The sequence below is a fragment of the Gigantopelta aegis genome, chromosome 3, assembly GCF_016097555.1.
Source record: "Gigantopelta aegis isolate Gae_Host chromosome 3, Gae_host_genome, whole genome shotgun sequence".
Taxonomy (NCBI): Eukaryota; Metazoa; Mollusca; class Gastropoda; order Neomphalida; family Peltospiridae; genus Gigantopelta; species Gigantopelta aegis.
This window is the reverse complement of record NC_054701.1, coordinates 36,359,989-36,386,182: the sequence shown is the minus strand read 5'-3', so window position 1 is coordinate 36,386,182 and position 26,194 is coordinate 36,359,989. Positions and strand designations below refer to the sequence as shown.

Genomic DNA, 26,194 nt, shown 5'->3' with positions numbered 1-26,194 from the left:
AGGGATTTCTTGAACTTAGGAGTGGCAGTACGTAGCCCATTGGTAAAGCGCTCGCCTGATGCGCGGTCTGTCTATGATCGATCCCCACCTGTGGGCCAGTTGGGCTATTTCCCGTTCCAGCTAGTGCTCCACGACTGGTATATCAACGATCAAGGTATGTGCTATCTTGTCTGCGAATATCCCTTGCTACTAATGACAAAATGTCTGACATTTAATAACCGATGATTAATAAATCAATGTGTTCTAGTGGTGTCGTTAAACAAAATAAACTTTTTAAACTTCTGAGATCCGTCGGGGTTAACACAATACTATTTCACAGCGATAGTATTTTTGTCAAAAACAGCATTTCGGTGTTTACGCGATATACGAAAACTCTACTTTTAAAAGCAAATTTGAAAATGCCAATGCTTTAATGAAAATAAATTAGGAAAAAAAGGGGAACTGTCATCTCGAGGGGGACTGAACCCCCATTTCACTTTCTTTAAATCCGCCCCTGGTTGTCATACCTAATCTGACAATCAACTCCATTTCAATCCGGGCTCTTACATTAAAAAAAAATGGAAGGCGGCCAATCTCAGTAAGTGTGAAAATTGCTAATATTTCTCGAAATAATTTCACGCACTGATGCCAATACTTTTTTTCCATTGATGTTTCTTTTGCGTGAACGGGACTCTGTGTGTATAGTGGGCAAACAAAGAAAATAATTTCCTCCATATCCAAACACATAGAGCAAAGGGCGTATTACAGCCAAGTCAAATGCTTTAAGCTTTCTTGTCGCGGGTCTATTGAGAAAAGACATGTAGCCAATTCACTTCAAACAGCCGAGAAAGCACTCCGTGTTTATAAACCGTCTCGTGTACAGAAAAACTGTTGTCCTTTTCGTTTATTCTTTCTCTCTTTTTTAATAATGGGATTACAGCAATCTACACAGGGAAATGAATTAGCGTGTCTATATCAGTCAATATTTTTCCAGCAAACTATGATCATCAAACGTTTTCACTTTCGCAGTCTGTGTCAGTGAGGTCAACAATTTGGTGTCTAAAGAAATGGCAGAGCCGTGCCGAACCCAAAATAACCAAGGTTCTATCCAGTTAGTTCATTCATTCAATCATTCATTCATTCATTCATTCATTCATTCATTCATTCATCCATCCATACATCAATCCATTCACTGCACTGCACTGCATTCATCTATCCGTTCATTCATTCATCCATCCATCCATTCTTTTATTAATCCATGCATGCAATCATTCACCCATCCAGTCATTAATCCATCTATACATCCAACCATCCACCTATCCATCCATCCATTCATCCATCCATTCATCTATCCATCCATTCATCCATCCATCCATCCATTCATTCATTCATTCATTCATCCATTTATATATCCATCCATTCATCCGTCTATTCTTTCATTCATTCACTCATTCATTAATCCGTCCATTCATCATATATTCTATTTGATTTTAATTTGATGTTTTTGGTACCTACATCAAATCGAAGTTCAAGCACACTGTTATGGGTACGTAGTTTTTCCCCGTCCCCTCTCGTGTCCCATAACTGTTAAATTGCATATAAAAAAGATTCCTTGCAAATTTGCAGTAGGTGTAACCTTTGTGGAGGTAGCGGGTATCTTTCTGTCTCTCTTTTCGCTGTCTCTGTCTCTCTCTGTTTCTGTTTCTGTCTCTGTCTGTCTGTCTCTCTCAATCTCTCTATGTGTGTGTCTCTGTCTGTCTGTGTCCAAACCCTGAGTGAGTGCTCCGCAAAGCTCAATAGGTAGGTGTAAATCACTTGCACCGACCAGTGATCCATAACTGGTTCAACAAAGGCTATGGTTTGTGCTATCCTGCCTGTGGGAAGCGCAAATAAAAGATCCCTTGCTGCTAATCGGAAGAGTAGCCGATATAGTGGCGACAGCGGGTTTCCTCTCAAAATCTGTGTGGTCCGTAACCATATGTATGGGTAGGTGTAAATCACTTGCACCGACCAGTGATCCATAACTGGTTCAACAAAGGCCATGGTTTGTGCTATCCTGCCTGTGGGAAGCGCAAATAAAAGATCCCTTGCTGCTAATCGGAAGAGTAGCCCATATAGTGGCGACAGCGGGTTTCCTCTCAAAATCTGTGTGGTCCTTAACCATATGTCTGACGCCATATAACCGTAAATAAAAAATGTGTTGAGTGCGTCGTTAAATAAAACATTTCTTTCTGTCTGTCTGTCTCTCTCTCTCTCTCTCTCTCTGTCTCTCTCTGTCTCTCTCTCTCTCTCTCTCTCTCTCAATCTGTGTGTCTGTCTCTGACTCTCTCTCTCTCTCTCTCTCTCTCTCTCTCTCTCTCTCTCTCTCTCTCTCTCTCTCTCTCTCTCTCTCTCTCTCTCTCTCTCTCTCTCTCTCTCTCTCTCTCTCTCTCTCTCTCTCTCTCTCTCTCTCTCTCTCTCTCTCTCGCATGACCAAGTGCTGATGTGTTGGACACTAAATAACCGTAGTTCAGAATGTGCTGAAATGTTGTTAAACAAATATTCCATTCTTTATTGTTCGGTTGGAAACTGAAACTATAATTGGCTGATTGTAGTCTTTCGTACCAAACTATCTGACAAATTAGCGATCGTTCAAGCAGAATTCGACATATTAGGAGTTGAAAGATCAGTTGTAAGGTAGTAAACACGAATCGCGTGAGAAGTTCTAATCGTCAAAATGCTTGCTTCACTCTCTGTGCTATTCAGTAAATGAGGAATCTCTACCAACTGTTATATCAAAGGCCTTGGTATGTGCTGTCCTGTCTGGAAAAGAGCATATAAAAGATCCGTTGCTGTTAATGAAAAAACGAAACGTGTTTACTCTATATGTTAGAATTACCAAATGTTTGACATTCAGTATCCAATGATTAATAAATTAATGTGCTCTAGTGGTGTTGTTAATCAAAAAGCCAGTACTCCACAGCTGATGTAACAAAGGCCGTGGTATGTACTATCCTGTCTGTGGGATGGTGCATATAAAAGATCACTTGCTGCTAATCGAAAAGAGTAGCCCATGAAGTGGCGACAGCGGGTTTCCTCTCTCTACTCTCTATATCTGTGTGGTCCTTAACCATATGTCTGATGTCATATAACCGTAAAAAAAAATGTGTTAAGTGCGTCGTTAAATAAAACATTTCCTTCATTGTTAATCAAAACAAACTGTGACTCTTCTGTATTGAGGCGGAATGTAGCTTAGTAGTAGAGCGCTTACACGAGGTGCTGTGGGTCGCAGGATCTATCACCCTAGATGGACTCTGGTTTTCCCATCTCGTTAAGAGCTACACGCAGGCGAGGGTTCGGGGGAGAGAAGTCGGTGTCGAACATCCCCCACCCCTGCTCAAGCGAATTTTCATTTGTCTTAATGTATTTTACGACGCAGCATAGCTCGAGTCTCTGACAATTTCACTGATCACAATCTAGACCCCCACTCCCGCCCCCTGCCTATATTCCTGCCCACGCGCCTCACACGACTGGTACACCAAATGCCGTGGTATGTGCTGTTTTGCCTATTGGGAAGTACATATTATGTAAAAAGATCCCTTGCAGCTTTTGTTTTGTTTTTTAAAGCATGAATATCATGTGTGACAGCAGTGGGTTTCCTCTCTTTATCTCTCGATCCACCAGTGTCATCAACTGTCGAAATAAAATATATGACAGACACCAAAAATAACTGCAGTTTTAAGATTGCTGAGATATCTTTAAACAAATACGGATTTCGTTTCCTTTCAAGTTTTTAACAGTAAAATCCTTCACGCTGTATTTGCTACTGAAGCGGAGAAGCCCAGGGTAGCCTAAATAATTACGTGCGATATGATTTTCGCAGCCTTTGTGCAGACACACTATCACTATTACACGGGTTTTTTGTTGTGTATGTGAAAAGCCGTCAATGAGACCGAAGACAAAATGGGCGGAGTCTGACGGAAAATGCCGATTATCCACCAATCCAGTCGGCGACGACAGGAGGAAACACACATACGGTATGTGGCCCGCGGTCGTGACCAATCAAATCAATGCTTCTCGTCTCAGCAGAAGGTTATTTTGTGTTGTCCAGGTGTGATATACGGACTATCTTACTGGGTGTATCACGCGAAATAGATGGCGGATAAAAGAAATTTAGTCTAGGATTCTTATGTAGCCGTACAGTCTTTTTTTTTTCACCACGTGGGAAAAAACAATGTCGGCAGACCCGAAGCATGGGAGTTAGTAGGCATACTAAGTTCATGCTCGGTCTTGTGTACTTGTCTTACTGCGTTTACGGGAATTTTCTGTGAGTATATATACGTTACGTACTCATAACTACATTATTATCTATCTGTCTATCTGATGTTATTAGGTTTCTCGGCGCCAAAAAAAAAAAAGACTGAAGAAACCACCGTTATTTGTGTGTGTGCGTGCGTGCGTGCGTGCGCGCGTGTGTGTGCGCGTGCGTGCGTGCGTGTGTGTGTGTGCATGTGCGAGCATGTGTGTGCGCGTGCGCGAAAACTTGCATTAACAAACCACCAATATTTACGTTGTCTGTGAAGTTTGCAGTATGGCTCGAGTATGATGCTTTAATCTTTATTCTGCCAATGAAGTTTCGTGGTATGAGACTATATGGAATAACGATATGTATAGTATGTATGATATTTACATAGTTGTCTGTTATTTGTTATTAATTATGTTATGTATCTGTCTCATATGGTATTTTAGAGTGATGCCATAATATTATGAATATTATAAAAAAATAAAAAAAAAAAAAAAATATTTTCTTTATAATCTAGCTGGCTATATTTCTATTACGTTTCCGATTCATTTATATATTTACCACTGTTCAATACCCAATAGCCGATATACTTTTTGTGTTAGGGTGTCGTTAAACATTAATTCATTAATTCTATTATATCGTATCACAACAACGATATTTATGTATATACGAATTAATCAATGTTTAATTACATCCCAGCACAAAGAATACATTGTCTATAATTGGGTGTATATATATCATAGCCAATGTATTCTTTATGTTGGAGTGTCGTTAAACATTCAATCATTCATATAGATAATAAGATATATATATATATATATAATTCTATAACATAACATCAGGATATTTTTACCCTTTAAGTTTTGAAACATATATTTTATACTCCAGTCGATCGTCGTAGTCCTATTTAATGAGGTTTTGATATACATTTTGTTACATCATCTGATTGATTGCATAGCATTGGATTTTTGATCATATATGGCACAGCGTAACATATATTTAACAGTCTACAAATATTATATTCGTGGGTGGTTTGTTGGTTGTTGTTTTTGTTTGGGTTTTTTTTTTTTGGGGGGGGGGGATGGGTTTTGTTTGTTTGTTGTTGTTGTGGGGGGGGTGTTGTTAGGGTTTTGGGGGGGATGGGGTTGGGGTAATATTCTGATATTTATTTGTATCTAGCGATTTTAATATCCCTTTAAAAACCACTTACCCTAGTTGTCAGGAGTGTAAACTATTTCCCATTTACTTTCAACTTGCACAATGCTCACAGTTTGTTTACTTACATTATACATTTTAATAAATATAGCGCGTTCCTTTGACGTCCTTAATGTGTTCCACGCAAAACAGAAAAAGTACCGTAATACGAATAACCTTAATATTATTCAGGTAGAGCTACATTATTTCTGTTCGTGTAGACCTAATGTATAGTAAAGAGCGTGTGATGCATAACCGCAGAGAAGTCTACTGACTAATAGTTCGCAGCGAGAGATTTTGATGTATGGTGATGGCATCACTCGGTTTTGTGATATACAGTCACACAGCGTCATTATCTGCTATTAATCAAAACCTACAGCATACCACATGGAGAATGGCACATAAAAACCCCACGTGGTTTCTCCACTGAATTATAAGGTGTCAAACACACACACTCACACACACACACACACACACAGAGAGAGAGAGAGAGAGAGAGAGAGAGAGAGAGAGAGAGAGAGAGAGAGAGAGAGAGAGAGGAGAGAGAGAGAGAGAGAGAGAGAGAGACAGAGACAGAGACAGAGAGAAAAAGAGAGATAGACACGCACAAAAATACACCCACATATACACACACCATAATTATATACAGCACACACATACATACAACATAGCACACACACACACACACACACACGCACGCACACACACACACACACACACACACATTCTTAACAATGTTATGCATGTGTTAAGCACGAACAAAATAACTTATTTTTAATTTATAAATATGTTTGCTCTATGTAATGTGGTTGTATTCACAACAAAAATGGCAGTGCAACAACAACAACGATAATATTTTTATTATTATTATTATTATTACTATTATTGTTGTTGTTGTTGTTGTTGTCGTTGTCGTTGTCGTTGTCGTTGTCGTTGTCGTTGTTATTGTTGTATAACAGAAGAGTACAGATCGATAAAATAAATAAAAGATTTAAAAGTAAAATTTTACATTTTATTTCATTTAAAATTATTGATATTTTTATTATTATTATTATATTATTATTATCATCATTATTATTATTATTATTATTATTATTATTATTATTATTATTATTATTATTATTATTATTATCGTTGTTGTTGTTGTATAACATCCCGAAGAACGTTACTGCTGTTAATATATGATCGTTTGCTGATTAAAAGTTTATTCACTGCTTAAGATTGAAACAAAGCTATATAATAGTTTTGTTAACAAAACAAAGCGATGGTGCATTGGATAAGTTATAATTTTATAACTCAGTAAATACCAGTATTACACTGATTTAGGAAATGACATATAATTTATATCCTATCGAGTGATATATGTGTCGGTGTATAAAATATTTATTTTACCATATCCAGCGAATAATGTATTGAATTGATGGTTGAGATGCATAACACATATTTACACCAAGCGAATAACATAGACAAGAATATGTACATTCAACATAACTGTTTTCATAATACGATAATGTTCCAATACACACAAGGAAACAAACCACGCGACCGCTTGAGTTAGTTACAGATCACACAAAACGTTAGGCTTTAATTATTTTATTTTATTTATCGACATTTGTTAACACTTAATTTGAAGCTTTTTCTTTTTTTCTTTTTTTTATCTGAATATAAGGCATCTTTCATATTATTTTCATGTTACTAAGGCTTTGAGATATTTCAAAACAATATAATGTTCCAACATTCTTCGACCGTTTTCGTATAAATTAATAACATATTTTAAAATGTACGATACAGGAACCTTTTATATTCCATCATCTCCTAAACTGGCATTTTGTTCACAGAACGTCTACTAAGTAAAATGTTTCCAACTTTATTTCCTTAACAAGGAATTATTTAAACCAAACGTCTTTGATCCAATTACATTTTTAATACTCAACTGTCCCTGTGCCAAATCTTGCAATGACTTTCTCAGATTTATTATATCTATAACCTACATTTTTAATACTCAACTGTCCCTGTGCCAAATCTTGCAATGACTTTCTCAGATTTATTATTTCTATAACCTACATTTTTAATACTCAACTGTCCCTGTGCCAAATCTTGCAATGACTTTCTCAGATTTATTATTTTTATAACCTACATTTTAAAAAATATGTTTAATCAGTCTACTCTAATTAAGATATTTGATTGTCTCAAATCGTTTGATCTCTGAAAATAACATTATGAAATATAGCGTTTTCGTTACAATGTTTTCCATTTTGACATAGTTTTACTATTTGTAATATAGTCCCATCAAACGCCTCACTCTTATCAGTATTTTCTGTCAAATCAGCGGATTACTCTAAACAGCATTTTAATAAATGGAGATAATTTATCAATTATTAAAACCGTGAATTTCAATCATTCACATACTTACATTTCAGTTCAAAGACTTAACATAATGTAAGCTATCCCGCAGTAGGATCGCAGGTTGGAAATTTTAATAATATTTTTCACTTTGTAACATCATTATTTAACATATATATCTACACTAGAAAATAACAATCAATGGAAATTGTATTTCGTTACAAGATAAAAGCCAGTGGATATTTCACAAAAACCGCAATAAAACCACATATCCATGCTAAACATGTACATAATTTTACATCGGACAAAAATAACTCGACGTCAGAAATATGGCAGTAGATATCATTTTATAATGTATAAAATGTCCAAACCATAATGCTTTGAACAATTTAAATGGGATACCTCGAAAGGTCATAAAACTCCTTATGGATGATGACAATTTAAGATATTAAAATACATATTTAAAAATGTATTTGCGGCTGAGGAACTGAGTATACATTCTATACACACGTGTATGCCCAGTTCCATCACTGCTTTCTCCTAGACAGACTAAGGGCGGATCCAGAAGTTATTATAAGTATAGGGTTGGGGATCCAGTTTGGTTTGCGTCGTGAGTCGACTGAACTCTACAAAAAAATTTAATTTAATTATTTTGTTTTATTTTCTTTTGTGAATGGTGACAATAAAAACCATCTCTTCCCATCCATCTCACATACCCAAAATAATAATGTTAGACAATGGTTTAATATCATTAGTTTATATATATATATACATATAATATACATACATATATATATATATATAAATAAAAGCAACGCGAATGTTAAATGAGTTTTCTTTAATTTATTTAAAATTGTTCAGTTTGAATCCCATTTGTTTTTGTGTCTATTAAAATGATCAATGTCTTGTGAACATTTCAGACCAATTTTGACGGTATATTTACTGAATTAATGTTAGCATTAAATAAAAACATATACCTGTATATTTATTGAAATAGTCTGTTTTGCTTCTTCTTCTTTTTTTTTTCTTTTTTTTTTGGGGGGGGGGGGGTGTTGTTCGGTATACATTTATAATTTTTAAAAATATACAATATATTAAAATTGTCTTTAAAAACATCTTAATTTAAAATAATAATAATAATAATAATAATAATAATAATAATACACTGGAACATACTACTTACTTATATTTTGATATTTGTCTTTTCTTTTACATTTTACAGGGCTCTTTCTTCGGTGGTGGCATTGGGAGCTAACATTATCTGTAACAAAATTCCTGGACTGGCCCCAAAACAGCGAGCAATCTGCCGCGGCAGGCCGGATGCCATTGTCGCAATAGGGGAGGGGGCCAAACTTGGACATACGGAGTGCCAATTTCAATTTCGGAATTTACGTTGGAACTGTACAAATGTGGGGTATGGCGGATCTATGTTTGGATACGAACAGTTAACAGGTAAGACTATTTTGTTTGTTTGTCTGTCTGTCTGTGAGTGTTTCTTTCATTCCTTCCCCATGTTCTCTCAAATCTTATTTCCCTCCCCCACCTCTCTCTCCCTTCCTACTTTGACCATTTCTCCTCTCCCCCCCCCTCTCTCTCTCTCTCTCTCTCTCTCTCTCTCTCTCTCTCTCTCTCTCTCTCTCTCTCTCTCTCTCTCCCCCTCCCCCTCTCTCTCTCTCTCTTTTTTTCTCCTTTCGTTCATTCTTTCCTCATTCTCTCTCCTCCCTCTCTCCCTCGTTTGCTTACTCTCTCGTTTTCATTCTCTCCTTTCGATTGCTTTTTCTTCATTCAATCTCTATCTCCTTCGTTTCTGTCTCTCTCCATTTTTCGCTCTCTGCTTACATTCGCTCTCTTCTTACGTTCTCTCTCTCTCTCTCTCTCTCTCTCTCTCTCTCTCTCTCTCTCTCTCTCTCTCTCTCTCTCTCTCTCTCTCTCTCTCTCTCTCTCTCTCTCTCTGTCACACACACACATACACACATGAGGTATGAGTGTATACAATATTGTCTGCCTTCTTGTCAAACGTTTTCTTTGGACGTATACACAGACTGTCTTTGGTTACGAACAGTAATTTGGTTACCAACTAAGGTCAAACACACAGAAGTAATTAACACAGTGTTAGTGTATTATGAAACTTCCGTGCTATTACCCTGTTGGTTAAAGGGACTACCCTGAGTCTGTAGCCATTTACATTTTGTATTTGGTCAGTATAACCTTTATTCGTGTAGTTATAATAAATTTTTAGAAAACTTCAGTGCATTTTTGGGGCCTAATTCACTAAACTCTCGCAACTTTGCGATCTCGCAGTGCAATGCTAAAATACTTACAAAGAGGATGCTTTGTTGTCTAGCAGAGCCTAAGAGACCATTGAGAATTAGGCCCCTATAAGTATTTTAGCATTGCACTGCAAGATCGCAAAATTGCGAGAGTTTAGTGAATTAGGCCCAGGTCTGTAGTAGTTGAATATCATTTTGGATTTTTGTCTAAACTAATTTGTTAAGGTATCATTTTAAAATAATTGGGTTGAAGCAAATCTCGAATGCGTGTATCGATATGATTTATATTTCAAATTTTCTAAATTTATATTTTTATTACCAATATATATAGCATATGAGTATATTAATCTATCGTCTTTTTAAGTTTTGTTATTAAACACAGGATATCCCCCCACCCTAATATTCAACTCTTCACAAACTAGTATTACATTTTAATGCATGCAGTATATCTTAACAAATTGGTGCAATTACTAAATATGCACTTACCATCAATGGCGATGAAAGTATTACTACGCCTGGGGCGATGCTAATTTGATCGTCTGCACTACCTAAAATATTTTCTAGTTTTATTTTTAAAATCATGACCATCCCAACACGGCGCACATTTTCTAGGGCCTCCGGGCAAACTGCATCTATTGACGACCCCCACCCCCCACCCCACCCTTGATGCCCCTAAGGGTTACATCTGCTTGTTACATCTGCTTGTCACATCATGATGATTAATGGATTTTACAAATAATTGTGAAGTGTTTTTTTACTGTTTGGTGATGGGAGTGGAGGCCAAGTAAAGATTTATACAGGGACCCATGGGGCCTTATGCCCCCTGATTTTTTGTAAAATAATTAAGTTTAATTCCTGTTTATCTTACGTCAAGTTCTTGATGGATCCGCGCTTTGGGGGTGGGGAAGTTTTTGAATTATGGAAAGGTTTGTCTGGAAAAATATACCTTTAATATGGGATCCTGTAATGGTAGTGATGGCAGTTTTAGCAATAATGATGCTGGTGGTAGTAATCGCTATAGTAAAACTTTTACATTAATGTGTTTTAATTTTAAAAGGCTGCGATTTGGTTTCCAAGAATCCCATATTTTGGTTTGGAAGAGTAATTTGATTATGAGATAGAATCCCCAAATATCGATATTAACTGATTTTATGATTCCGGCTGTAATCCTAAAGAAAACAACTCCAAATTCAATGCTATGTATATATTAACATGTTCATTTAAAGGAACTGACCCTACTTTCAGCCCATGAAAATGCACACTACGTTTAGTTAATCTACAAACCTGTAACACATTTGAATACAGTTACAACTGAGTGAAACGATTCTGTGACTTTGAAATGATGAAATACCCTCTGAAAGCGGACTAAAACTCGACTCCATAACTCTTACTTCTCCGACGCACGTGCGTTTTTAACAATATGAGAAATGCATTTTGTGATGTTAAAAACACCAGGATGACCAAAAACACTTCGAATGTACGGAAATGGATAATCTAAACAATAAAATCTAAGTAAAGTATGATTTCAGTTATCAAAAACGGCTCTAATAGTAAAATATATGCCTTAGCGTTTAAAAACTAGGGTATGTCCTTTTAACGAATTTGTGACTGATATGGGAGGGTGTGGGGGGTAAATATAAACGATAGATCCATTCGCAAACTAAGACGTCTGTATTCGGTAAAGATTCAATTCGTAGTCGTTTAGGAAACTCTTAATACTGAAGTCATTGACTTTAGTTTTCGATGTAGGTACTTTTTCTGTTCAATATTAAATGCGTATGGGACGGGGTCACTATAACCACCAGGGGCCTAATTCACACATTTGCGATCTCGTAGTTTAATGCAAAAATACGTGCAAAGATGATGTGATGTTGCTAAAGCGAGCTTAAAAATAGCTTTCAGAATTAGACCCCAAGACGATCAGAAACACACTGGATTTGCTAAAAGTGATGATTTAGCAAAGTGTTTAACTAATGGTGTAAATTAACAACCCCTGCAATTAAGAAAATGTCTATGGCAAAAAAAACCAAAACTCATGCCATTGAACAAAAACTGAATATAGTCCAAGGAAAAAAAAGTGCTGTAGAGAATTAAAAACTCCACGGCAATCTCCACGGCATTGCCGATTGCCGTGGGCAATTGCAGGGGTTGAATTAAGGGAAAATCGCTATGGTCGTCGAAACTATTTTACACTGCTTAATAACTAGGATTAGTGCCTTTAATGATGGGTTTTCCCCGTCCCAACCAGTTCCCCACGACTGGTGTATCAAAGATCTGGTGTATGTGCTGTCCTGCCTGTGAAAAAGTGCAATTAAAAGGACCCTTGTTAATGGAAAAATGTATCGGGTTATTAATGAGCATATACTATTATGCCATAGTTATCAAAATTAATGTTTGACGTCCAATGTGCTGTAGTGGTGTCGATAAAAAGAAAACATGTTATAATGATCAATACACAAAACAAAACCCAGTTGACTATTTGGTTTTCATTTCATTTAATTCATTGATTTAATCATTCATTGTTTATTTATTTATTTAAATTTATATATTTTAGTTTATTTAATATACGTAAGTTTTTCATCATATTAGTTTTAATTCTAGAAATTAATTAATAACTATTGCTTATGGCTTTATTTATTATATGCTTATGTTTGTATAATGCCGAAAACTTATAAAAACATAAAGCAATATAAAGAACTTGATCTTCAAAAATAAACTCGAAAAACAAACAAAAAATACCCAAACAAAAAACAAAACAAAAACGAATTAACCTTAAGTAGATCATAAAAAAAAAAGATCCCTCCCCCCTTCAAATAATAATCCTTTTCCGTCTAAGCATCCCCGTGCAGGTTTTCAGTAAACTGACTTCTGTCAACAGACGTATTGTGCGAGTCCGGACTGAAAGGGGTAGGGATAAGATACCGTGGTGTTCCGCAAAGTCTACTCAGTGTTGTGTGCCCACCCGAAGTCTCGATAATCTGCGTTCTGTTTACAGACGAGCCCATCAGTTTCTTTCAAGCCATGTTGGAAAAACGAAATTCAATGACGACTTAGCAACGTCGGCTTAGCGGTGTGAGACGCGGGCGGACCAGTCGGTTATCCGCTTGGTTGCCGCTGTAGAAAGCCGTGGCTAATTGGGAGATGAATGATCCACACCCGGATATACACGGCTATTAGTGGCTGGATAACCGGCTTGACACCGCGGACACAAACACTTTAAACGGCTAAGTAGTGGTGGTGGTGGTGATAGTAATAATGGCGACGATGATGGTGATACACCCACGACAGCTTGTATATGACAATTTTTGTTACAGAGTTTACATGTTATTGAAAACCTCGGTGTGTGTTTAAAACAAGCTGGATTTCCAAACCAACCCCTTGGACAAAACTCTCCGGCTAAGTCGGAGGTTGAGGCTACGACAGGCGTGCTTGAACAGTTCTCTGATGGAAGAATGTCAAAAATTACCCACACTCACACACACCCAACCAACCCCTTTCCTTGTTTTGGACAAAACTCTGGCGAAGTCGGAGGTTGAGGTTACGACAGGCGCGCTTGGAACAGTTCTCTGACGGAAGAATGTCAAAACGTACCCACACTCACACACACCCAACCAACCCCTTTACTTGTCTTGGACAAAACTCTAGCGAAGTCGGAGGTTGAGGCTACGACAGGCGTGCCTGAACAGTTCTATGATGGAAGAATGCCAAAAATTACCCACACCCAAACCTCCACAACCAGCCCCATTTCTTTACTTTGTTATTCGTCGTCCTCTTCTCTAAATGAACATCAATTTGTTGCTCCAACCAGTGTCCCATGACGGATACAGCAAAGGGAACTAGGAACTGTTTTTACGTGTCCATATCCCGAAGGTTCAGGCACGCCTACCCCGGATTCAGTCTCTGACATCGCCAGTGGCCGATTCCGAGGCAAGTCCGTATGTATTGCCCTGTCAAAAGGAAAGCGCTTATAACAGATCATTTGATGCTTTGGGAAAGAGTAGCTTGTGTGACGGCAACGGACTTCCCATCTCTGTCACTTGACCAAGTTGTTAGATACTAAATAGCCATAGTTTAAAAAGTGCTGAGGTGTCATTAACCAAAAATTCATCTTTTTTCCCCCTGTCTTCATCTTCATCTTATTCACATCCTCTTCCTCCTCGTTGTTTCCTTCTCCCCTTCTCCTCCTCTTCCTCCTCCTCCTTCTCCTCCTGCTCCCCCTTCTCCTCCTTCTCCTCTTCGTCGTCATCCTCCTTCTCTTCCTCCCCTTCAACGTTCAATTTACCATTCCTTTGGAAGGAAATGTTTTTATTTAACGACGCACTCAACACATTTTATTTACGGTTATATGGCGTCGAACATATGGTTAAGGACTACACAGATATTGAGAGAGGAAACCACTTCTTGGGCTACTCTTTTCGATTAGCAGCAAGGGATCTTTTATATGCATCATTCCACAGACAGGTTAGTATAATACCACAGCCTTTGTTACACCAGTTGTGGAGCACTGGCTGCAACGACCATTCTTTAGGATGATGGTAATCATAAAATTGGTTGTCCGGTTTGAGTGAGCGGCAGATCCTTGTAGTTTGGTGGATAGGCCTGTACTTAACCACTATTCTTCCCAGGCCGAACAAGCTTCGATATGCCAGTCGTTGGGCAACTTTCATTTCTAGTTCTACAATATGTTGCGCTCACGCAAGTAATAACCGAGCTCAACGTTACATAGCGTCTGTGTTTCAGTGTATTTTAACGTGTGTGTGCGTTATAGCAGTAGTCTTCTTTATGTTTTAATGCTCTCGTTATTTTATGGGGAAAACCACTTCACGTAGGTGTGAAACGCCTCGCCATGAACTAGATTCTTGGTGTTTCACGCATGGGCAAGTTTCATTGCAAGCGACTGCTTCGGACTTAAAACTTCAAACTAACTTTCCACCACAAAAAAAAGACAAATTCGTAGCATGTCAAAGAATAATAGGTTTTTGTTGTTGTTTAACGACACTTCAGCTAAGTCTGCGGATACAATATATAATTATTGTAAGTGTGATTATCAGGGAAGAGTGGGGGCCCCGGGGGTGGGGGGTGGGGGTAAAGTAGAAGTTAAAAGTTTGTTTTGTTTAACGACATCACTAGAGCATATTGATTAATTATTCATCGGCTTTTGAATGTCAAACATTTGGTAATTCTGAGACGTAGTCATCAGAAGAAACCCGCTATATTTTTCCTAATGCAGCAAAGGATCTTTTATATGCACTTTCCCACAGACAGGAAAGCACATACCACGGCATTTGACCAGCTGTGGTGTACTAGTTGGAACGAGAAAAACCAATCAGGTGAATGGATCTACGGAGGTGGTTCGATCCTGCGACGCTAGCACCTCAAGCAAGCAGTCGGGTGGGGGGGGGGGGTTAAAGGAAAATAATGTTTGGTTATTCGACACCCAAAAACATTACGGCAGGACCCCAGTGGTAGTGTCCTGGACTAATGCGCGATCAATCTAGGATCGATCCCTGTCGGTTGGCCCATTGAGGTATTACTATTTGAAGCCAGTGCCTCACAACTGGTGTAAAAAGGCCGTGGTGTGCGCTGTCCTGTCTGTGGAAAAGCACTCGTTGCTTCTAATGGGGAAAATGAGTCACAAATTACTAAATGTTTGGCATCCAGTATCCGATGATTAATAAATAAGCGGTATCATTAAAGAAAAAAATAACAACAAACTTTGTCATAAAATGAAGTATTGGATTGAACTAGGGGAAAATGGGTATGCTCCCTGGGAGGGGATCGATCCTACGACCCATCGTATCTCAAGCAATTGCTCCACCACCACCACCAACAACCCACAACCTCGTTCCTACACCAAGTGATCCGCAGTCTCGGGCTCATCACTTGAAAATTGGATCCCAGAATGAAATCTTCTCTGCTATAATATTTCGATTTTTTACTACCCACCATCTTTTTAAAGTCGTCTCTGGTTTCATGTCGCGTGATTGCACGATATGTCCAGGCCATGTGTCATGTCTATAATTACGTCTTGGCGGGTAATCAGCCCGACTTTTCACCCCTACATACAGAAGCTGACTTAATGTACGGTGAAAACAAACTACAGAAAGCCAGATTTACCTGGGAACAAATAGACCCGATATATATCACCCGATCACGTTTCTACCAGTTTTGTTTTGTCATGTCACTCTTCGCCGTGATGTTGTTTGTGTTGGTTGTATGTCATGGGAGCCATTGGATTTTATTTATTTATTTTGGTTATACATGTAGTCAATTGGTCTTAAAGCTGGTGTCATAATCACTATGCCAGTGAAACTAGATCTCCTAGTTGTAAACGTTCACTATAAAGATGAACGTCCCAGTTCATGTTACTATAAAACAAACTAGAGAACAAACAAAGTTTCTTCTCTTCTTCTTCTTTTTCTTCTTCTTCGTCGTCGTCGTCGTCTTCTTCTTCTTCTTCTTCTTCTTCTTCTTCTTCTTCTTCTTCTTCTTCTTCTTCTTCTTTGTCTTCTTCTTCTTCTTCCCAGTAGCCAATGTATGCTTTGTGCTGGAGTGTCGCTAAACATTTATTAATTCTTCTTTTCTTCTTCACGTCTTTTCTTTCTTTCTTCATTTTTCTTCTTCTCCGTTTTCTTCTTCCTTCTCATCTTCCTCTTCCACTGTTTTCTTCAGCATATCCTTCTTCCAAGGAGGATTCTGCAGTGACTTCTGCCAGTGTCTTATTGTTGCTCTAGTATGACTTCAGTTTTTAATATTGCTGTTTTGTATAAATTGTTTTCTCGTAGTCATGAGAATTTACTGTTACGCAAGTTAGTTGTTTACTGTTGTCACCGACCTTGGTGACGTCGTGGTTAAGCCATCGGACATAAGCTGGTAGGTACAGGGTTCGCAGCCCGGTACCGGCTCCCATCCAGAGCGAGTATAAACCACTCAATGGGTAGGTGTAAGGCCACTACACCCTCTTCTCTCTCACTAACCACTAACAATTAACAACTAACCCACTGCCCTGGACAGACAGCCCAGATAGCTGAGGTGTGTGCTCAGGACAGCGTGCTTGAACCTTAATTGGATATAAGCACGAAAATAAGTTAAAATGAAAAAAATACTGTTGTAACCAGTGCTATACGACTAGTATGTCACAAACCGCACCATGTGCTATCATGTCTGTAGGAATATGCGTAATAACCTACCACTGATGACGTCTTTAAATGACTCACGCGTAATATCTTCTGACTGTCCTATTGCTGTGATACTATTAAACGAACTTTCTTCTTTCTTTCATTCTTTTCTTTCCTTTTTTTTCTTTTTTTTTTTCTTCTTTTCTGGTTTGTTTGTTTGTTGTTGTTGTTGGTTTCGTTTAAAGTAATGGTAATGACACAACGAAATAAACTATCATTGTATTTTAAACTGTCTTCTGTAATTATCCACGATGTAGAAAGGATTTTTACATATATATTTTTACTGTTAAGTGCATAGTTTATAAATTCAATTGATCTAATCTTTGCATAGTCTTTTTCTCCGGTAGACAGTAATTTTGTGCGTTTAAAATATATTTAATGCATTTTTGCGCTTATTTTTGTCCATTTTATAGTTTATGTACATAAAAGATCTTTAACACGGTTTTACAATTAAACTTAATAAATAAATAAAAACGGCTTGTTTATGAAAGTATAAAGGCATTGCAAGCATTTTTGTGTATCCTCCCCTCCCCACTCCCACCCATGTGCGGTCTAGGTACAGAAAGGATCTTTAGTACAATTTTCACATAAAAGTAAAAACCGTGTGAATGTATAAACTATACAGGCATTGTAAGCATTTTTGTGCATATTATTTTCTATGTACAGAAATGATCTTTGATACAGTTTTAAAATAGAATTTAGAAAATCACAAGTACTAGATTTGCTGAAGCGTGCATGCCATAAACTTGTTTTAAGAGTGCTGTGATGCATGGCTGCACCGGGCAATATTATTGAATTAATGCAGATTTCGTTTATGTGCGCTATGTCAGTGGTATTCAGACACTTTTAACTTTATCGTCTGCGTTTTCACCTAGACGGCCACGGGATATAATTCAGTGGTACAGCGCTTGTCTGAGGCGCGATGGGTTGCAGGATCGATCGCCCTCGATGGACTCAGATTGTCCCAATCAGTGTTCCATGACTAGTACATGAAATGTTGTATGCATTGCCTATAGAAAAATCTATATTAAAGATCATTTGCTGCTTTTCTCGTAGAAGCATTTTATGAAGAGACGCTCTCTCTCTCTCTCTCTCTCTCTCTCTCTCTCTCTCTCTCTCTCTCTCTCTCTCTCTCTCTCTCTCTCTCTCTCTCTCTCTCTCTCTCTCTCTCTGACGCATTAACTTCCGGTCCTCGGCAAACACCACAGGCATTAGTAGACTTGCGTGCCATAGATGGATATAGGTACGACATTAAATTTTAATGTCATCATTATCGTCATTTACATAGTAATAATGGTTTAAACGTATTTGTTCTCTTCAGTATTGACAAGAGATTTGTAAACATATAAAACATCACTGCAGATGCTACCATTATAAGAAAATAAATATGGTATATACTGTATTTTATCTGTATACAATATATGAAGTGCTTGCGTCACAGGATCGAACCACATCGGTGGATCAACTCAACTGATGGGGTTTTTCTCGTTCCAACCAGTGCACCACAACCGGTTAAAGGCCGTGGTATGTGCTTTCCTGTCTGTGGGAAAGTGCATATAAAAGATCCCTTGGTACTAATGTGGAAATATAGTAGGTTTCCTTTGATGACTACGAGTCAGAATTACCAAATGTTTGACATCCAATAGCCGATAATTAATTAATCAATGTGCTCCAGTGCTGTCGTTAAACAAAACAAACTTTAACTGTATGCGTTATATTAAAAATTAATGTAGAATATATTGTATGGTGTCATCTATATAATAGATAACATAGCATTTGAAGACATTCTTTTTTCACAAGAACAATGACGACATACATACAGTTTGTATTACAAAAAAAACCAATATCTATGTTTGCAAGTTGATAATGGTACGAACTTAAATATCACATTATGAGGCACACAATGACAGCTTCGGGATCTTAAAATATTCAAGCATGGAAGGAAGGAAGGGATTTTTTTTTAACGACGAACTCAACACATTTTATTTACAGTTATATGGCGTCAGACATATGGTTAAGGGCCACACAGATATTGAGAGAGGACACCCGCTGTCGCCACTTCATGGGCTCCTCTTTTCGATTAGCAGTGAGGGATCTTTTATATGCACCATCCCACAGACAGGATAATATACACCACGGCCTCTGTTACACCAGTTGTGGAGCACTGGCTGGAAGGAGAAATAACCCAATGGGTCCACCGACGGGGATCGATCCTAGACAGAACGCGCATCAAAGCGAACGTTTTTACCACTGGGCTAGAACGCGCCCCTTCAGCGTTCCCTATGCCCACCAATTTGTTTTGAGAATCTCCAGATTTCTGTTACGTTAGTTTGGTTCTTGAACGACCCCTGCTCCGAACCCATCCCCGCCCCAGAGAGGACTGTGTCGTGTAATCGTAGATCTTAACATTTACTTTCACAATTCCCGGATCTGCCACTGATATAATCCGAAATCCTCAAACAAATCCAGTGTAAGGGGCGGGACGTAGCCCAGTGGTGAAGCGCTCGCCTGATGCGCGGTCAGTTTGGGATCGATCCCCGTCGGTGGACCCATTGGGATATTCCTCGTCCCAGCCAGTGCACCACGACAGGAATATCAATGGCCGTGGTATGTGCTATCCTGTCTGTTATATTATGCATATAAAAGATCCCATGTTACTAATATAAAAATGTAGCGGTTTTCCTAACTAAGCTTTTCCTGTCCTGGACGGAGGAGCTGGCCGAGGCTGGCTCTTGTGCCCAGGACAGGCGTGCGCTACAACAGCCTGCTCTGAAAGTGCACGTAAAGACCTATGACCTGACCTGACCTGACCTCACTAAGATAATGTCAGAATTACCAAATGTTTGACATTCAATAGCCAATTATAAATAAATAAATGTGCTCTAATGATGTCGTTATAGGGTGTATACTACCAAATCAAATCCCATAGACGACAATAGTAACATATGTGGCTAAAACTCCTACCTGCAACGTATCAACCGACATAAACTCCACAGATATAAATACTACCACCCCTCACACTTAAAGTGAATCAGAAAAAAATGGGGGTCAAGCTGCTCGTTTCTGAGATTAACGGGTAGCGTCTATGACTACCCTAGTTCCGCACAAAATTCTAGTACTTTTTTTTACAGGTACCCCATACATGTTTCAAGCACAAGGCTACTTGACACATTGGTACTAGATGAAATAAAATTGCATTTTTTTTTAACCCAGATAAAACTATTATTTTTTACAACCAACACACTCACATTTATAACCAATCACAGGACTTGTGGTGTTCACTTCTCTATCAAAAGTTCGGTGCACCTCGAACTTTGACCCAGCCGGAAGTTATTTGGTCTAGTACTACCTAAATAAACTTTGACTTGTTTTTAGTAAGAAACATGCAATACCTTGCTCAGCTTGATATATCTATGGCAGCTTACCATATACTTGTAGATAATACATGTACATGTTAGTGTATTTTTGAACAAAAAATGTGTGCCCTTTGTCAGCGTTGCATCCTCTAACTGAATACTGGAGGTGCCCTTTTTAAACATTGTACCCGTCTTTTGAAAAATCCTTTATTCACCCTTGGACTTACAATTCATATATGGTGGACGGCATTCCTTACGCTGTTAACCATAGATAGAGACTTAAATGACATACGATTTCTAAATTTCAAATATAATGTGTATATCTTCTCAAATACAACGTGCCGTTATGGTGTATTATTAAGGATTCTACATGACAGAATTTTGTCATATTTGATTCATCTGTTAAATCAACGACAGCCCATAATTTTCAAACCCTGCCCGCGGTAATGATGGAATCGCAAACATAGACCCTACAAATTTGTTCGCATAGCATAAAATTGAAGCCCACGGCATTTTAACCGCATAGTACGGATCCCAGTGGGTGGTCATACCATAGAACAATAAAAGAGAAAAAAATGTCTGTGTAAATTGTTCATATATATATATCCAAAAAATGCTATGTGTTATTGTGTTATTACCATATATCTGATAATTTGTCCCTAGCTTATCTCAATTCAGAACTATGCATCAGAACTAATTTCCGTAAAGTCGGCCTAACTATGACAATATTAGAACGGCGGAGTCGCACGGCGTAGTGATACAGCGGCATTGTCGATGGATATCAGAGTGTAATATTTCAAATATCCAAAGGCGGTGTTCTACATCGTGTGTTATTATCAAGGTGACATTGCTTTATTAATACCTAATCGTCTGTCTCTCATCACTCGAGGCACTGGATGTCATGTATATTGTTAAGATGGTGCTGGTATATTGATACGCGTATAGTGAAAACTGTTAAAGGGACTGTCCTGAGTTTACGGCCATTATAATGCTAGTGTCAGACTACTAACTATCACGACGGAGTTAGCCAACTCGCCGATCTCTCGACTTCTACGACTGTCCAGTTGCTAGGCTGAGCGCTCGATTCTCGTCGTATACATCTCCTACGACCGATTAGATGTTAATCTGAGCGCACCCGTCAAAAGTCGGTAGTTGGGAGAAATCACAACGCAACTGTCGAGTTTGCCAACTCCGTCGTGACAGTTGATAGTCTGACACTAGCATTAGATGTTTCCAACTGACAGAGTATTTTTAAAGATTAAAATTACATATTAAATGAAATTTTGTTTAATAGAATACCAGTGTCTATATATCCAGTGTGTTTGCGGTCATGAGCTAACGTTTGAAAAAGTAGTTTTTCATTTAAACTTCGTAATTGTTTTTATTTTATTTTATTGTACGTATGAAATTACTGAGAAGTAAAATCCTGCATTAGGACGACGACCATCACCTTCAGTCACTGATATTCTAAACAGGAAAATGTATTTAATATATTCTAAAAGGCATAAACAACACAATGGGTATTTCACTGATATTTTCTAATAGAAATGTCATATATATTATGCATGCGGACAAATGAGATATTGGTAACAACTGAAAGCGAAAGAGAATAAAATGTGTTTGCAATCAAATATAATTTTTCAGCATTATTTATAGTGCCATATTGGAGAAGAAAAAAAGACAGGACAACGAAAACAAAGGATGTTTTTTTATACGGAGACCAGTACAGGCAACGCATGTGCACATTTTGTTTTCATATGCAATGCTGTGTCGTTGCTATATACAGCAATTTATGGTTTTTGTTTACTTCAAACACATTTTATTCCAGTTTTTCCCCAGATTTGAAAAGAAAATGTTTCTTTCAGTTACCAATTGTTAGCAATGTGTCAGTTGTTCGCATGTTTATGATATGATATCACATTTCTATATAAAAAAAATATTTATTGACATACCAATTGCGTTATTTATGCCTCTCAGTATATACTTTTAGTCACCAAAAAGGCTCTGTTAGTGAGGGGACGGGACGTAGCCTAGTGGTAAAGCGTTCGCTTGATGCGTGGTCGGTCTGGGATCGATCCCCGTCGGTGGGCCCATTGGACTATTTCTCGCTCCAGCCAGTGCACGACGATTGGTATATCAAAGGCCGTGGTATGTGTTATTCTGTTTGTGGGATGGTGCATATAAAAGATCCCTTGCTGCTAATCGAAAAGAGTAGCCCATGAAGTGGCGACAGTGAGTTTCCTCTCTCAATATCTTTGTGGTCCTTAACCATATGTCCGACGCCATATAACCGTAAATAAAATGTGTTGAGTGCGTCGTTAAATAAAACAGTTCCTTCATGTCCTGTTAGTCAGAAACATCTTACAAGCAAACTCAGGACAGTTCCTTTAAACCAGCAAACACTAAAACAGAAGCCTAATATAAACCAAACCAACAACAAAATTATAAAATTGGTTTTAATTTTAAATATATACTTTAACAGACCGTTACTGCGCCTACCGCACCACTGGCGAAGACTCTTTCACTGACCATCTCTTCGCCGCTTTGCAAGGAATTTGTAGAACAAGTAAAGTTAAAGTTTGTTTTGTTTAACGACACCATTAGAGCACATTGATTTAGTAATCATCAACTATTGGATGTCAAATATTTGGGAATTGTGACAAGTGGTCTTAAAGGGACAGTTCTGAGTTTGCTGCAATTTTTAAGATGTTATCGACTAACAGAGACTTCTTAACGATTGTAATTACATACCAAATATATTTTTCTGCATAAAATATTAATGGCTGTATATTAAACGTGTTTCTGATCGTTCTAATATTTGTACTAGGTTAAATTCCATTTTATTTCCAAAAAATGTTGTTTTTTCGTACATACGAAATTATTTGAAGACAAAATCCAGTTTGGGCTTCTTACAAATATTAAGACGACCAGAAAAACATTGGATATACAGACACTGATATTCTAAACAAGAAAATATATTTAATATGTAAGTTTAATCGTAGAAATATTTTATTAGTCAGAAACATCTTACAATGCAGCAAAATCAGGAATGTTCCTTTAAGCGGAAACCAGCTACATATTGTTTATTAGCAGTATGGGATTTTTATAGGTACTTTCCCACAGACACGATAGCACATATCACGGCCTTTGATATAGTAGGGCACTGAGTGGGTTCGATCCCACGAGCTAAGCATGTCAGTCGACAGCTCTACCGAGTGAGTTAGATTTCGCTATTCATGAAAAAAGAAAGAAATGTTTTATTTAACGACGCACTCAACACATTGTATTTACGGTTATATGGCGTCAGACATATGGTTAAGGACCACACAGATATTGAGAGAGGAAACCCGCTGTCGCCACTTCATGGGCTACTCTTTTCGATTAACAGCAAGGGATCTTTTATATGCACCTTCCCACAGACAGGGTAGTACATACCACGGCCTTTGATATACCAGTCGTTGTGCACTGGCTGAACGACCGCTATTCTGGAAGAACTATTTCATGAATTTTGTTCATTCATTATCTACATTGTATTTAACCCTGGTATTTTCATGTATTCAATATCTGGTATCCCAAACTGAGTTATCGAATTGCCCCATAATCTTTGTCGTATTAAGTAGAACCCTATTTAATATATATTCTGTAGCTTGTAATGTCATAAATCTAAGAACTAAGAATATTTTCATACGTTTTTGATTTTATTCACAAATTCATTAAACTTCCATCTGATCCTGGTATTTTCATTTATATTCAATATGTGGCAACCGACACTGCGTTATCTGTTATATCAAGATGTCATATCAAGTAGTGTGTCAATACGAGTTATATCACATACTATTTACCAACGAAACGGCGAATTAACGCGTCCCATGCCCTGCTATCGTATCAGATGCTCGGGCGAAGTCGGGTATTTACCGAGTATTTAATATTTGTTTCGGCACCGGTCGTAAATTACCGATACCAATTAATACATCGATTAGCCGACTTTGATCGTTGGAGAGCGTTCTCTGGCAATGCGTGTCGCGGCGTTTGTTAGTGAGTGCTGGGGCTCCGTGTTAAATATTGGTAGTGGACGTAAATAAACAGCGTGGGCCACGCCACTTGAACTGTGAAACTCTAGTATAGATAGATATATAAGATAGACTCCACAACAATTGTACATACTATGTAGGCAGTTTAAATGCAGTAAAACCTGTGGTAAGCAGTCACCTTGATAAGTAAAACAACAAAACAAACTAATAACACGATTCAAGCTCAAAACATGCGACTGTATCTATCTATCTATCTATCTATCTATCTGTGATACAAAATAATTTTTGTACCTCCACCACCCATACCACCCTCCACTACCCACCCACCCACCCACCCACCCCTCCCCACACACACATACACACACATACACATCCACATCAAATATCGTATTGTGAAATATAACAGTTTAAAAGTATTAAACTGAAAAACGAACGAAAAGAAATGTTTGTTTAACAACACCTCGGCGAACTTTATAATACGATTATTTGGTGTGTATCTAGCCAATGAAAGAAGAAACCAACTGCCGACATAATAGTATTTTAATAAGCACTTTGCCGCAAACGGGACAGTATATACCATAGATTTTGGAATGCCAGTCGTTGGACTCGAACCAGAAGAAAACCTATTTAATGAAAACGTTACATACGTTAACCTACACGAAAAAGCTGCTGATGATGTTGTTGTTGCTGTCGTTGTTGTTTTCTTACTGACACGATAGTACAGCGTAACAGAGCCTGTCAACCTAATACCTACGGGCTTTTGGTTGACACATTTCGTTACTACGTTAAGGACATTCGATCGAATAGTATAACAGCAAAATTCCTAATACTTTGGTGACCTGCCGTAGGACGTTCAGTACCGTTAATACGTACCATCGGGTCATGTGTGATGTAAAATTGCACTTTGTTATTGATGTCAAACATGTTACAGTCTGAATGACAAAACCGTTATGTTCAAAAATTGTATTTTTGCTCAAGATGGAATGAATGAATGAATGAATATAATTGAATAGAATAGTAGATGTTTAACGGCGAATGAATGAATGAATGGAATAATGAATGAAAAAAATGAATGAATGCTTAACGACACATCAGCACAAAAATACATTGGATACTGGGTGTCAAACAACGGTAAATGAATGAATGAATGAATGAATGAATGAATGTACAAAACAGAGTCAAAATGATATTTTGACAAGGGTATGACTGCTCCCAAGAACCAACCACTGCCAATGTTTCCTCTATAAGAGGACTGCCAACCCTAGAATGATCAATATTTCCTACTGTATAGGAAGGCTGCCATATTGAGCTGAACATTGTTACTGTTGTTGTTTGGTACATACAGGAACTCAGTCGGTATAGCTCTCGCCTAAGGGTGCTTTGGACATAGGATCGAAGCCCCTTGGAGAACCTATTTTCCGACTATATTTTCCAGTGCCCAAACGGATTCTGACATTTGTTTTATTGTTAAATAGGCAGATACTGCTATCTATAGCACTACTGGCGAACACTCCTTCGCCGAGTATCTCTTCGTTGTTATGTCTCGTTCCAGCGAGTGCAC

General features: G+C 38.0%; 1 protein-coding gene across 1 annotated transcript in view; it reads left to right on the top strand.

The window, feature by feature from the left end:
- The first annotated feature begins 4,086 nt into the window (after positions 1-4,086).
- Positions 4,087-26,194, top strand: part of LOC121367961 (protein Wnt-7b-like) — a 61,327-nt gene continuing 39,219 nt past the window's right edge. Inside the window, exons 1-2 of the mRNA XM_041492431.1 lie at positions 4,087-4,285; positions 9,021-9,250. Coding sequence (XP_041348365.1) covers positions 4,212-4,285; positions 9,021-9,250 — 304 coding nt within the window. The 5' untranslated portion in view covers positions 4,087-4,211. The remainder of the gene's footprint in view (positions 4,286-9,020; positions 9,251-26,194) is intronic.